Raw genomic sequence first — 15,165 nt, forward strand, 5'->3', positions numbered from 1 at the left:
TTGTATGAAAGACTCTTTATTGCCCACTAGCCAGAGGTATCAGAGTGTTAGAGGGAGTGGATGGCAAAATAAAGAATATAATCCTTGTGACCACATCCCAAGGTCAATACCTGACTAATGGCAGCTGGGAGAACCTTGAAATTCCTTGTAGTTCTTTCAAGTTAGCCACCATTTCCAAAGGTGCCTCCTGAGCCTTCTTTGCTGAGGTTGAAGGGTACCACCACCAGTGAAGTGGGACAAGGGGGGCTGTCTGCTTTCAGTTGACGCTCAGTCTCCCGTCTGTCCTTCCTCCTTGGTTTTCATGATCTGCAGGATTTGGTGGGATGAATCGGTGGCTTTTCAGCTTGAATCAGCAAACTCTGATTGAGGATCTACTTTATGTTAAGGACTGGGGAGTACTGAAGAGAAGTATATGATGTGGCGTGGCCCTTCAGGAAACAGTCTAGTAGAAAACAAGCACAGTATAGTTGCCTGTAGTGGATGACAGTAACAGAAGTGCTATGCCCAAGGTTCAAGCAGATGCTATGGGATGACAAGGAGGTGTGACTAAATCCACATTTAGTGGATGAGTGTAGTATTGGGTAGAGTTGCTCTCTGGTAGAGGTGACATTTGAGATGCACCATGAAGGGTGAGTACAATTTCTGATGGAGAAAAGGAGGGCGTTTTAGGTTGAGGGAATATTAGGAACAACACATAGAACCTGTACAGGAACATGGAGAATTTGGGGCAGCCAAGTTGTCTGAGGTGTCCAGGGCAGGTTTGTGGAGGAATGGAGTGGAAAGGATCACCAGAAAGGTAGTTTAGTGTCCAGTTGTGCTGTCATCTTCCAAGAAAAATTGGGGAAACTCTCTTCTAGGAGATGGGGGAATAATGGAACCACCCCAAGTCAGCAGAAAAGCTGTGTTCTCCTAATCCTATTCTCTTAGACTGACACTCTAGGAGGGTAACTGAGGAATAGGCAAATCCAGTGTTACAGGGCTCAGTGATCTTGCTAGAAATGTGTAGGGTTGAAATAGCTACTGTGGGTGGTAGTGTGAGGGAGAGGTGGGAAGGCTTTGAAAGCAATCTTAAAAATAGAAAGAATGCTCCACCTCAAAAAAAGAAAGAAAGAGAGAAAGAAAAAAAGAAAAGAAAGAAAATTGCAAAAACTAACACACCCTGGCAGTGGACTTTCCAGAAAGCTTGTTTGGGTTCCCAAAGGTGATGACTCCCTGTTGGCTGTTAGAATAGGGACAGGATTTCTCATATCCTGTTAGTCCCTGGAGGAGGTGTTGATGTTTCCCTTATCCTGTCTGCTTTTTCTAGTTCCCAAGTTTTTGTGTGTATGTGTGTATTGGGATTTAGGACTGGGACCCCTCCAGTTCCTAGAACGCCCTTATCATGTAGTCTTGTGAGCTTACAGCTGCTGTGATTGTGTGTCCTTTGTCTTTGCTAAACAAGATTAGTAATCACTATGGCAGCTGAGGTGTTTGGCCTCCAGCTTGCCTCTTCCTATGCCAGTCTTCTTAAAACAAATTGGATTAATACACACATACACACACACACACACACACACACACTTTCTCTCTCTCTCTCCTTCCCTCTCTCTTTCTCTCTCTCTCTGTGTCTCTTTAATATTCTCCATTATTCTCAGGATAAAGTATGTTTCCTAGTATGGCATTCATATCCCACCAAATATGCGCCCTTTACTTCTCTCATCTGATGCTGTTCTGAGTACACTACCACCATCATGCCCTTCCCTGCAAGAAAAGATTAAACAGTGTAATAGAAATTTCAGAAAAGCTGCCTAGAAAGCCCTCTCCTTCCTCTCTACCTGACAAACTCCTGTTTTTCATTCAGTATCTGCATCTGTTTTCATTCAGTATCCTACTCAGGTCTCATTTCTTCTTTGACACCTTCCCTTCCCTCTGAAGGCAGACTTAGTTCTTCTGTGTTCCTTTAATGTTTTGGACACCTCTGTTTTAGCACTCATCACACAACATTTTTATATTTTGCTGTATATGTATCAGTCTTCTTGTGGATGGTGAATTTATTGAGAGCAAGAATTATTTTTATTATCCTTTTGGAAAATATATTTCTTCCCTTCAGTCCCATGTCTTACTCTAGTTTACATTGATTAAATGTTGATTAAATAATATGGCCTCAGATCTGACTCGGCTCCTGTGGCAATTGGAAGGATCCTGGCCACTGCCTGTTGGTCAGATGAGAGTACCAAAGCTGTGCTTCTACTAAGTTTCCTTAAGTAAGTTTACTTACTTAAGTTCCCTGGCTAGTAAGCTATATAGAGGTGGAATTTATGTTGGTGTTCTAAGTATTCATAGATTTGTAGGGACCTCCGTTTTAAAATTTGTCATGGAACACTAGTTTTTTATAGATGCAGAAATTAATTTTAGAAAATGGAGTGAAACAAGTAAAATTCAAATATGCCTATGACAGAGTTCCCATTGTGGCTCAGCAGTAACGAACCCAACTAGTATCCGTGAGGACATGGATTTGATTCCTGGCCTTGCTCAGTGTGTTAAGGATCCGGCATTGCAGACACGGCTCGGATCCCGTGTAGGTTGCAGACACGGCTCGGATCCCGTGTTGCTCTGGCTATGGTGTAGGCTGGCAGCTGGAGCTCGGATTTGACCACTAGCCTGGGATACCTCATATGCTATGGGTGTGGCAATAAAAAGGCCAAAAAAAAAAAAAAAAAGAATGTGCCTAAGATGGAGGTAGAGTGGAGAGGAAAATGCAGTTTATATTTTTAAAAATTATTTTAAAGTCAGATATATCATAAATTATAATAACTACTAGGTCCTTTACAACTTTGTTTACATATGTTGTCTCACACATTCTCATAACTACTTTATTTCCGGAGTTACTGTAGTGGCTCAGCAGAAACAAATCTGACTGGTATCCATGAGGACACAGGTTCAATCCCTGGCCTTGCTCAGTGGGTTAAGGATCTAGCATTGCTGTGAGCTGTGGTGTAGTTTGCAGATGCAGCTTGGATCCCATTTTCCTGTGTCTGTGGTGTAGGCTGGCAGTTGCAGCTCTGATTTGACCCCTAGCTGGGGAGAACCTTTATATGATGGAGGTGCAGCCCTAAAAAACAAAAACCAAAAAACTGCTTTATTTCCACGTACATATGAGGGATCAGAGATTTAGAAAAGTCAAAGAGCTTGCCCACAGAATTAGTACATGGTGGAAAGGAAATTTAAGTATGGGTCTAGCTAACTCATATTAAGTTCCTTCCTCATTGGTAACTAAAACTACCAAGTAACTAATTACATAATTATTGATTAATGCTAATGATGTTTAATATTAGTTAATACTATTTATTACTTAGTTAAGAACCTGCTTATTCTTGAATATAAATCCATAAAATTGTAGCTTTGATTTTCTAATTGAACTTACTCTATGCAGCACATTTGTTCCCTCCCTCATAGGGCTCAGAGTATGGGAGAGAGACATTAAACAAATCATTGATAAAATACAATTGGGGTAGGTGCTAGAAGAGTAAGTGATAGGGCTCTGTGGGAAAAGAGGCATACATAATTTAGTTGGGGGGTAGTCATTCAGGGAGGGTTTCACTGAAGAGGTGACATTTAAACTGACACCTGAATGGCTAGTAGAAGTTAACAAGTCAAAGAGTGGATGAAAAGCATCACAGGGAGTTTCCTGGTGGGCTAGAGGGTTAAGGATTCAGCATTGTCACTGCTGTGGCACTGGTTCAGTCCCTGGCCTGGGAACTTCCGCATGCCATGGGGGCAGCTAAAAAAAAAAAAAAGGCATTAAAAGGCATTACAGGCAGAGAGACCTCATGGTTTTCAATCTTTTTACCAGCAGAGCCCTTTTAAAAAATGAGATTTTATGCTCAGCCACAATGTATGAATAGATAAAAGGATTGCTATTTGGATTGGAGAGGTGGGGCTACCTTGCTCATTTCAGGTCTCCCAACATGCCCACTGGTAAGAGACCCTCATGTAGCTTCCCGGAAACTCAGAGCACAGTTTAAAAGCTGCAGTTCTAGTCCAGCTCCCTCGTTTTATAAATGGAGAGATGATTTTGGTAATTTTAAAGGATTTGTCACAGGCCTCTTTATCAGCAATGGAGGATCCGAGACCCAAATCCAAATCTGACTGTGTGAACTGCTCCATCTGCGACACTTTGCTTCCTTCCTGCATTTCCCCTTCATGGGATGGGAGTCTCTTGACCTGAATTTGAACTGCATAGCACTGACCACCAACTATATGAAAGTGTGGAGGCACCAAGTAAACCTTCTGAACATAACACAGGGTGATAAGTGCTTTGTTTGATAAACAGACAGACAGATCTTATGGGAGCACAGGGAAGAGGGGGCAGCCTGGAGATGGTCAAGGAAAGCAGTTGCATTGGCCCTCTGGGGTCCAGAACCAGAGGACATGGGGTCTTGGGGAGTTAATAGGAGAGGAAGAATAATTGTAAACTACTTTTTAAGACGTCCCAAGTGAGAAGGAAAGATGAGAGGATGATCGTTACAGGGAGAAACAGGATGGAGGGAGGAAGCATTTTGTTATTTGTTTTTTATTTTAAGATGGGGGAACACTGGGGCGTTTTTTATAAGACTAAGGGAAGAAGCCGCTGGGAAAGAAGAGAAGGAGGTAAAGTGTGGAGGTGCAAGGGTTGTCTTTTGGACAACAGACTGGTTCCAGTTTCAGTCCAGCCAGAGAACTGCCCTGGCAGACACTCCCAGCCTTTTGCAAGAGGGCTCTTTAAAACCGCCACAGCAGTTTTGATGTAGCTGTAGGGCTTTCGAGTTCATGCCGGATTCCAGCAGCTCCAGACCTGCTATATATGGTGAGCCCTGGCCATGTGCACATCCTCTCTCTACCTTCCCCAGCCAGATTTGCTCTGTTTAAACACCCACACTGTTAGCTTTTTGCCCAAACCAAAGGCCTCTGCAGCATCGTTTTACTGACATTGCATAACCTAAGAGCACTAGTACCTGCTACCCAGGAGCTTGTTCTTTATAGTGGATCTGACAGGCAGGCCGCAGGCCAGGTGTAGCTCTTGGAGGAGGCTCACTGTCAGGTGAGAGGGCTTCAGGAAGTGCCTCGCCCCACTTGTCTGTTTGCCCACAGACTGTCCTGTGGCCCCCATGCTCCCCACATAAAGGTTAGGCTTCATGGGGAGGGAGTTTAGGAAACCAGGTGGAGATGGCCATGTACACAGCCCCAGGAAAGGGCCAGCATGCCAGCTCACAAATAAATAAACTCATTCATTAGCACACTGCTGAAACTTGAGTGTGGCCATGTAGGCTCTGCTTTCTTGGCCTCAGCTGGTGGTGGAGTAAGGGAAACAAGCTACGTGAAAGTCCCTTTGGAATTCCTTCATAGCAGCCAGAGTGACAAACCTGCCTGAGTGCCCACTGGTTTTCAGTGAATTCATAATCATATTCTCTCTGAGCAGCTTATAAACTACCTTGAGGGAGAAACAAGCCAACACACAACTGGCATTGTTGGAAGGCCCAAACAGAGCAAGCGAGACAGGATGCTGGTTGCTGCCAGTTCATGGCAGGAGGTCAGCGTTAGAAATAACAAGAATTCTTCCCTCCCAGATTTAGGTAGAGAGGAGGAAAGCGTGGCTAGGAAACTCTCCTTCTCTTGCACTCTGCAGGCAGTGTTCCTCCTTGTCTGAGCTAGAACCAAGAGGCTTTGGGAGCTGTGGTGCCCAGAATGGGAGAAACAGTCAACAGTGATACAAGGAGAACCTTGGTTTGGGGGACAGAGTGGGAAGCCTGGCCTCATTCCAGCTCCTCTCTTCTCTTCTTCAACCTTAAGTTACCTGACCTTCTCAGAGTGTCAGTTTTCTTTCCTGTGAAATGGGGACAGTTACACTAGATGGATAGTTATGTACATTGACAGGTAAATGAATGCAGATATATTTACAGTGACAAGTCTTAGAGGACATAATAAATGATAGTAATCCTCATTACTGTTTGCCGCAAGACAGCATTTTCATCTTAGCCCTTTTTTATTTTGAGACTCCTAGGGAGCAAGTCTTTTTTCCCTTTTCCCTTGTCTCTGCTTGCCTTTAGAGATATTAGGGAGCCATCAGACTAGGGCCTTCTGTTTTCCTTTCCTTTACTAACTGGGTTATTTGCTTTCCTTATATGTAAAAGAGATCCGTATTATTTATGAGACACTGGAATCACTGAGAGACATGGATAGTACTGTGAAGCTTAACACCTCAATAATAAATTGTGGGTTTAAGAACATCATCAACCTCAGGAGGGGCAATTGGAGTTGCTCTTAAACAGAGAATAGTTTATGCATAGATTAAGTCTATACTCAGAGTAGGTACTTTTACTTCTAATGAGTGATTAAATTATTTAACACAAGAATCTTTAAATTATAGATTGTCTCTTAAAATTTTTTTAAAAATAGACTTTATTTTTTAGAGCAGTTTTAGGTTTGAAAGGAATATTCTCTTTTTAAAGTTTATTTTGCATTCTTAAGGGTAGTTTTTATTATATTTTAGCATGGAAGTCTCCCCTCCCCACTTCCTGTCCCCCCACAGAACAGAGCTCTGAAATTATGAAGTTTATTCAGTAGCAAAATGTAATTTGACCTTTCAACATTTAATTTAATAATTTATTATGAGGAATGTATTCATGATGTAAACTGAAGTAGAGCTGTCCTGTTCTTTTATTTATAAAACCTAGTATTCTCAATTGCAGAAGTTTACTTAATGACTCAAGTATGGTCAGAGTCTGTGACAAGTGTTAGCTTTATTTTGTAGTAGGTACCAGGACCATCACATTTTTTTTTATTCTCGTTTACCATTTTGAACTTGTTTCACTCATTTTTTTTTTTCACCTTCCAATATATTTTAACCTTTTCTGGATCATTCAGGAGGTTCTGATAACTCTTAGCTGTAATTCGCCAGGCTGTCTTATTTTAGTTGCACTGGGTAGCTATACCCTTCCTGTGGAACTGCTTTTTTTTGTGTTTAAGTACATTTTTAGGTTCTTTCCTTTTAGGTTGCCAGCAGTAACTATTTGCTGTTGCTGTTGGAGGACTCAGGTTAGCCATTCCTTTCCCTTCTGATATCTTATTTCTAATAAGATGCTAGTTTTGAAACTTAGCTGTTGCCCTTGTGAGGATTAAATGAAAAACAGAGTAAATGGATTCTGGAAGGTTTTTTTTCTAGTCATTATAGAGGTAGAAAAACAGTATAACTCTGGGATCAGATTATCAGGGTTCAGATCTCAGTTTTGACACTTAATAAGCTTTTTAACTCTGGGCAAGTTAACTTCTTTAAGACTCAGTCTTCTCAACTATAAAGTGGGGACAGTAAGAACACCAGTATAAAGTGTATAGTTGTTATAAGGAGTAAATTAAATAATGCATCTGAATGACTTAGCACAGTGCTTGGCACATAGTTGTGTTAGCTGTTAATTATAGAACTTATCCATTTTTGCTGTTAAAGGACTCTTTTTTTTTTTTTTTGGGTTTCTTCCTATTTCTTAGTCATACTAAAATAGGAAAAATTGCCAGATAAGCTGAATTCAGCCTAGATCAGATGTTATCCAAATAATTGCTAAATAAATTACTAGAATTCTATTATCCTAAAAAAGGTTTCGCTGGGGTGACTGTAGTATCTGTGGATGAAACACAGAGTTAGAGTTGAGATTTCTCCACCTCTATCCTTCTGTAGCGGATTGCTTTTTCAGTATAAGAAAAGTGTGTGTAGAATGCTACCATGAAAAATGGGGAGAAAAGGGAAGCTGCTATTGATGTAAAAAGAGTTCATGGTGCATAAGCTTGTGTGTGTATAGATTACATGGGGAGGGATTCCTAGGATACTACTAACTGTGGTTACCTTAGAAGAATCTGGTGGTTGGGGGATGTGGATAGGAAGGAGGCTTAGGTTTGTTTTTTATTTTTTTTTTACCACGTGCATGTGTTATCTATTCAAAACAGTTACTAAACAAAGAAAGGGGTGGACAGAACATGTAGGCTTCAAGGTTAGCTGCCTTAAGAATTGACCTTCACTTTTGGTGTGAAGGCAGCTGACTGTCTTAAGATGGGAGCCCCAGCCTTCAGCTAAGCTTTTTCCTTGAAGAGGACAAACGCAAAAGCTCTTCACAACAAGATGACTTTTCTGTCTCTAACTACCCAGAGAATTTTAAAAATATATTTATTTTTTGTAAGATTTTTTGTTTTTTTCTATTACAGTTGACTTACAATATTCTGTCAATTTCTGCTATGCAGCAAAGTGACCCAGTCATATATATACGAATATATATGTAAATTCATATGAATATATATATATATATTCTTTTTCTCACATTATCCTCCATCATGTTCCATCACTACTTAGAGAATTCGATTCACAAAATCAGGGCAGAAATAGTTGAGCTTTTAGTTAGCTGAATTTTGTGACGGTGGATGAATGGACAGCCCTATGGACCAGAATCTTATTTTCCTAGCAGAACTCATGGGGATCTTCAGCATACTTCTATTGATGAGAAAACTGTTGTGATTTTATAACTTTAACTATGTGTGATGAAAATTACTGTAGAACTTTATATTTGAAAGTGTTTTCTATTAATTGTCTACTGAACTAATTAGGTACAGTGTTTTAGGAGTAATCAGAATTTGCCCTCCCTTCATTTAGCAGGCTTGAATCTATATTTTCTGAATTCTTTTTTTTTTTTTTTTTTGGTCTTTTTAGGGCCGCACCTGCTTCATGGAAGTTCCCAGGCTAGGGGTCTAATCGGAGCTGTAGCTGCCAGCCTATGCCACAGCCACAGCAACACCAGATCTGAGCCGAGTCTGCAACCTACACCACAGCTCACGGCAATTCGGGATCGTTAACCCGCTGAGCGAAGCCAGGGATCGAACCCGCAGCCTCCTGGTTTCTAGTTGGATTTGTTTCCACTGCACCACGACAGGACCTCCCTATTTTCTGAATTCTTAGTCTCAGCAAAATTAGGTGCGGGTTATAGCAAACTCTGCTATTGCAGTTTCTCTCAAAAGACAGATGTACACTGAATTTAAATTTTTGGATCAGACTATTATGAATACTATAGTTCCACTAAAGTAAATATTCGCCAAATTTGTCATTTTTCCAGCCTTGGTGACACTAATATTTAATTACTGGATGAGGCTGGGGAGAAAGGGTTAACTTCTGAGAGACTCATTTGTTCTTAAAGCCAAGGCGTCGATCTCATTACACCCCTTCTTCCTGAAAGACATTCAGTAGCTCTCCTTCTACTGAGTAAAGTCCTTTTAGCCTGACATTTTAAAGCCCTTCATGACCTTTCTGACATCTTTCTCTGTTTCCTATACCTGCCCTTGCACAAAATCTAGGTATTCATTCTTCCCTTACATGTGCTGAGCCCTGTCTTGCTCATAATGTTCCACCTGCTGGAAATTCTCTTTATCTTTTACCTGCCCAACTTCAGCTCATCTTTCCAAGCCCCAGGTACAGTGTTTCATTTTCCATGAAGCTTTCTCTGATCCCACTCAGCCAAAAGTAATCCTCTCAAACTCCATTGCTCTTATGTTCCTCTTGGCACACTTACTGCATTCTCTTTTAGGGCTCTTTTCTTCCCTAGGGAGACTAACTGCTTCTTGGAAGGTGGACTCTTGTTAACCATCATTCTAGTCTCCACATAGTAGGAACTCAATTTATGTTCAATAAGTGAATTAAGTGTGAGGTCAGCATCTTGAAAGTGTCTTCAATTTATTTTACCTTTTCAACTCAGTTAACCATTTGACTGTTATCTTTAAGGGCTATAGAACAAACTGCTCTGAAGCAAAAAACACTTCAGTCCATGTTGATATAGTTAGTAAGTTTATGGTCTAAGAAACTCTGTGCCTTTTAAACCTCCAAGGGCAGGTGTATTAACAAACTACAGAATTTTCATATAAATGAAGAATTCCATTACCTCACTATTGCTGTTGATGAATTGGCCTCTGACAACGCTTAAGCATCAAAACACACAGCGTCTTTTCAGGTGGAGAGGCTGACATGAGTGATTTGGTTAAGTTTAAGAAAAATCTTATGAAAAAGAACTGTTGAACTTTTCCCAGTTTGTTTCTGCCTTGGAATATAGCCTATATGATATAAAGTAGCCAAATCTTTTTCCATGACCTGTTTTCTTATTGTCACAAAAGTGTTATTTTTTAGGCACTAACTGAGTTCAGAGGTTACAAATTTAGAATCACAGCATCAGCAAATCCCAAGGTTGGAAGGGACTTTAGAGATCATGTAGTCAACCTTCTGTCAGATAGCCAAGTTGCAGATTCTCTACTTTTTGAGGTCATCCATTCCATTATCCGAATTTTCAGAAACTCCCTGTTAAAAAGTTTTTACTTTCAACATTCAGCGTTGAGTAGTTCTTTCTTCCTCTGTGACCCATTCATTGGTTCTGATTCTACCTCTTGGACAAAGAGTCTAATCACTTTTCTACAATATTTAAGGCAACTATCATGTTCTCCAGGTTAAATATCTTCTGATCTTTCATCTCTTCCTCTTGTCTCTTTAAAATATAATGTTCAAAACTGTGGGCAGTATTCCAAGTAGAGTCTGACCTGTGCTGAATAGAACAAAGAAAATTTCACTTTGTCTGTGAACATATTATATTTGCATTACTGTATCTAAAAATCACATTAATTTTGGGGGCAACATTATCACCCTCTTGACCCCCCTTGATTGTATACTGTCGACTTAACCCTACAGGGCTTTTCCACGCACAGACCTGACTCACCTGTCTTGTACATCTACAGCAGTTCTTTTAGACACAAGTGCAAGACCTTAGATTTATCCCTGTTAGATTTAGCCCACTGATACAGCCTGTTGAAGTTTTTTTGGTTCATGGTTGGGTCATCCAACATATTTGTCTTCCTGCTCAGCTTCTTGCAATCTACAAATTTGTTAAGTATGTTTTCTTTTTTCCATCTTAGTCATTAATAGAGATGTTGAGGTAGTCAGGCTCGAATCCTTCCATTGGACCATGCTATTGCTAGCAGATTTAAATAGTCAGGCTTGAAATTCCTGCTGTGGTGCAGTGGATTAAGAATCCAACTGCAGCAGCTTGGATCACTGCAGAGGTGTGGGTTTGATCCCTATCCTGGTACAGTGGGTTAAAAGTTCCAGTGTTGCTACAGCTATGGCATGGCATAGGTTATAGCTATGGCTTGGATTCAGTCCCTGGCCCGGGAACTTTGATATGCCACAGGTGCGACCGTAAGATAAAAAAATTTAGAAAAATTAAATGGGCAGGCTTAATTGAGTATAGAGATAGAATTGTCAGTTTAGACCAAATTTTCCATAATTGTAGAAGGAATTGTCTTTTAGATGAGTAGTCCTATTGTAGCTGCGTAATTATTAACTATGACAAGAGATAATAGAAATATGAATGGTTGTAAAAATGAAATTAGGAACTAGCTTGGAAAGTTGGTGATCCTGCTTATATTCATATATATAATTTAATATTGCATTTGTTAATAAAATGTAATACAATTCTTATGTTCTTAATATAAGATCGTAAGCACAGAGCTTTCTGGACTGATTAGAGACAATGCGGTGTAGGGGGAAGAATCTTAAACTTGGCCCTGAAATGTTTTGTTCATTTATCTTTTCAGCAAATAGCTGTTGAGTTTATGCTATACTTGAGATACGCAGTGGTAAAAACAAAGACCCAGACTTGATCTTTGCCCTCAATGGAACTTACATTCTAATGAGGAAATTACATTCCTTTGACAACTACACAGATGAAATCATACTACTTTCTGTGACCTATATTCTGAATAAGGGCCACCCAACAGAAATATAATGCACATCACATATTTAATTTAAAAGTTCTACTAGCTCCATTTAAAAAAGTAAAAAGAAAAATATGAAACTAATTTTAATAAGGTTTTCTTTAACTCAATACTGATAATATTTCAACATGTAAGCAATATGAAAAATTTGAGATATTTGTATTCTTTTTCCTTGAACTAAATCTTTGAAATCTTAAGCTTATACCACATCTCAGTTTGAACTAGCCACAGTTAAAGTGCTCAGTAGCCACATGTACCTAGTGCTTTCATATTGGACAGCACAGTACTATATCCACCTTTACAGATTGCTGTATGGTGTTGGGCAAATTGCTCTCCTCTTTTTTTTGGCCCCACCGGTGGTATGCGGAAGTTCCCAGGATAGGGATTAATCAGACCTGCGCCACAGCAGTGGCCAGAGCTGCTATGCCACAAGAGAACTCCTACTTTCTTTCTTTGCTTTTTTTTTTTTAGGTCTGCACCTGTGGCATATAGAGGTTCCCAGACTAGGGGTCCAATTGAAGCTATAGCTGCTGGCCTACACCACAGCCACAGCAACGCAGGATCTGAGCTGCATCTATGACTACACCACAGCTCATGGCAATGCCAGATCCTTAACCCACTGAGCAAGGCCAGGGATGGAAAACAGCTGAGCGATGACAGGAACTCTTTTCTGTCTTTAGAAGTCTTATTTTCATCAGAGAAATGAAAGATTCAGACTTGGTTATCTTTTTTTTTTCTGCTGCACTCAAGGCATATGGAAGTTCCTGGGCCAGGGATTGAATCCGAGCCACACCTGTGACCTCCGCCATAGCTGTAGCAACACTGGATCCTTTAACCCACTGCACCAGGCCAGGGATTGAACCTGTGCCTCTGCAGCAACCTGAGCTACTGAATTCAGATTCCTAACCCATTGCACCACAGCAGGAACTCCGCAGACTTGTTTATCTTTAAACAACCAAAAGTAGTCCCTTTCATGTATGAGGATCTTCTTAGGTGCTCTAAATAATCTATATCTTGATCTGGGTGGTGGTTACACGGGTGTATATTATATGGAAAAATTCGTCAAGCTGTACACTTAAGATTTATGTACTTTTCATTATCTATATTATATCTCAATAAAAGTATTTTTTAAAATCACTTCCAGTTTTTAAATTCTGTGCCCTTTGATAAAAATCACTCAGATGAGCTGACCTTCAGTAGAACTGTGTGATGTGAAAAATGCAAACAGCCAGTGACTCTATGTCTTCTTCCCTTGCAGGATGTGTCTAGTCCGAATGAAGCAAGAAGGCCGGAGCGGGAAATACATGTGTCGTATCATAGTTCATTTTATGTGGGAGGATGTTGAACAGCGTGGCAGAATCATGGGGGTAAGTGAGTGCTGTCAGATTCTGGTCCTGGAAGACTCTAATGAGGGGTTGCCTGACTTTAGTTGAAGTTTTATTTGTTTTAGAATGGCCTGATGTCTGGTGGTAATTCGGCTAGAGTCACTTCTGCCCCTGTGGAGACTGACGTGCTCCAGACACATTATCATGGTTTGTCAGTGTGAGGCCATCCTGTGTACAGAGATGGGATTATTAAGACCAAGTCATGGTGATAGGAGAGATGGATTTGGCGAATTATGAAATCAAATGATAATAATAATCCAGTTTTAAGACACTTATGCCTCTGACACCAATCCAGTGTGTCAATTCACAATGAATTTGGCTGGAAAGACCCTGACATGGGGCTGCATTGTCCTCAGGAACTTAAAAACAAGCTCCTTGATCAATGACAACCTAGAATACTTTGGAAAGGTATCTACTAAAAAGGTGCACTGGTACCTTTAATAACCTGAGAAAGGAGTGTGTGTGTGTGTGTGTGTGTGTGTGTGTGTGTGTGTAAAACATAGATTGTGATGACAATAAAAAACCAAAACCAAAACATTAGGACAGTTGGTTATATAAATAGCAATCTCTTCCTTTGTATATGTTGTAGTTGTACAACTTGTATATCTAGACTGTGTTTTAGTAGATTGTAGTTCCTTGCTTTTTCCCATATCATTGCCTCCCAGCTTGGGGAACACCTAAAGCAGAACCATCAGACAGCATCACAAAATGGGTTTAGCTTGGCTTCTTTCATTACAGAGCAAATTTATCCCTATAGACTGAGGAGTAAGTAAAATGTAAATGTATTATAAAAGTCATACATGTTCATACAATAGAAATCAAACAGTAAAAAGCTTTTATTTATTTATTTTTTTGGGGGGCTTTTTAGGGCCACACCCACAGCATATGGAAGTTCCCAAGCTCGAGGTTGAATCGGAGCTACAGCTGCTGGCCTACACCATAGCCATAGCAACACGGATCGTGACCCACACTACAGCTCAGGCAATGCCATTTCCCCGACCCACTGAGCGAGGTCAGGGATTAAACCTGCATCCTCATGGATACTAGTCGGGTTCGTTTCTGCTGCACTAACAACAGGAACTCCAGTAAAAAGCCTTTAATGTAAAAGGGTCTTTTCCCCAGTTCAACTCCTGTTAATAGTTAATGTATATTCTTCTAGTTGTTTTCTATACAAATACAAATGTATTAAATGTATATTCTTTTAACATAACAGATGGGCTTATACTGTACACACTGTTTTCCATCTTGGCTTTTTTTTTTTTTTTTAAGGGCTGCACTTGCGACACATGGAGGTTCCCAGGCTAGGGGTCAAATCGGAGCTGTAGCCACCGGCCTACACCACAGCCACAGCAGCACAGGATCCGAGCCGCGTCTGTGACCTATACCACAGTTTATGGCAGTGCCAGATCCTTAACCCACTGAGCGAGGCCAGGGATTGAACCTGTGTCCTCATGGATACTAGTTAGGTTCATTTCCGCTGTACCACGATGGGAACTCCTTAGCTGTGTTTTTACTTTATAATTGTTTTTAAAATTCAGAATGTTTTAATTAAGGCTGAAATCCCTTTAATCATCAGTCTCGATCCTGGCCAGTTACCTGTTTCAAGAAATAATCACTTTATTTATTTATTTATTTGTCTTTTGTCTTTTTTTTGTCTTTTTTGTTGTTGTTATTGTTGTTGTTGTTGTTGTTGCTATTTCTTGGGCCGCTCCCGTGGCATATGGATGTTCCCAGGCTAGGGGTTGAATCGGAGCTGTAGCCACCGGCCTACGCCAGAGCCACAGCCACTCGGGATCCGAGCCGCGTCTGCAACCTACACCACAGCTCAGGGCAACGCCGGATGGTTAACCCACTGAGCAAGGGCAGGGACTGAACCCGCAACCTCATGGTTCCTAATCGGATTCGTTAACCACTGCGCCACGACGGGAACTCCCTGTCTTTTGTCTTTTCTAAGGTGGCACCCGTGGCATATGGA

The 15,165-nt window shown here is 40.7% G+C and overlaps 1 protein-coding gene across 2 annotated transcripts in view; it reads left to right on the forward strand.

Moving 5' to 3' along the window:
* LOC125122642 (ubiquinol-cytochrome-c reductase complex assembly factor 1) overlaps nucleotides 1-15,165 on the forward strand; it is a 115,007-nt gene that overhangs the window by 50,657 nt on the left and 49,185 nt on the right. For both annotated transcript variants that reach the window (XM_047771234.1, XM_047771235.1), the window contains exon 7: nucleotides 13,064-13,172. In XM_047771234.1, the coding sequence (XP_047627190.1) occupies nucleotides 13,064-13,172 (109 nt within the window). The remainder of the gene's footprint in view (nucleotides 1-13,063; nucleotides 13,173-15,165) is intronic.

The sequence above is a fragment of the Phacochoerus africanus genome, chromosome 3 (assembly GCF_016906955.1).
Source record: "Phacochoerus africanus isolate WHEZ1 chromosome 3, ROS_Pafr_v1, whole genome shotgun sequence".
Classification (NCBI taxonomy): domain Eukaryota; kingdom Metazoa; phylum Chordata; class Mammalia; order Artiodactyla; family Suidae; genus Phacochoerus; species Phacochoerus africanus.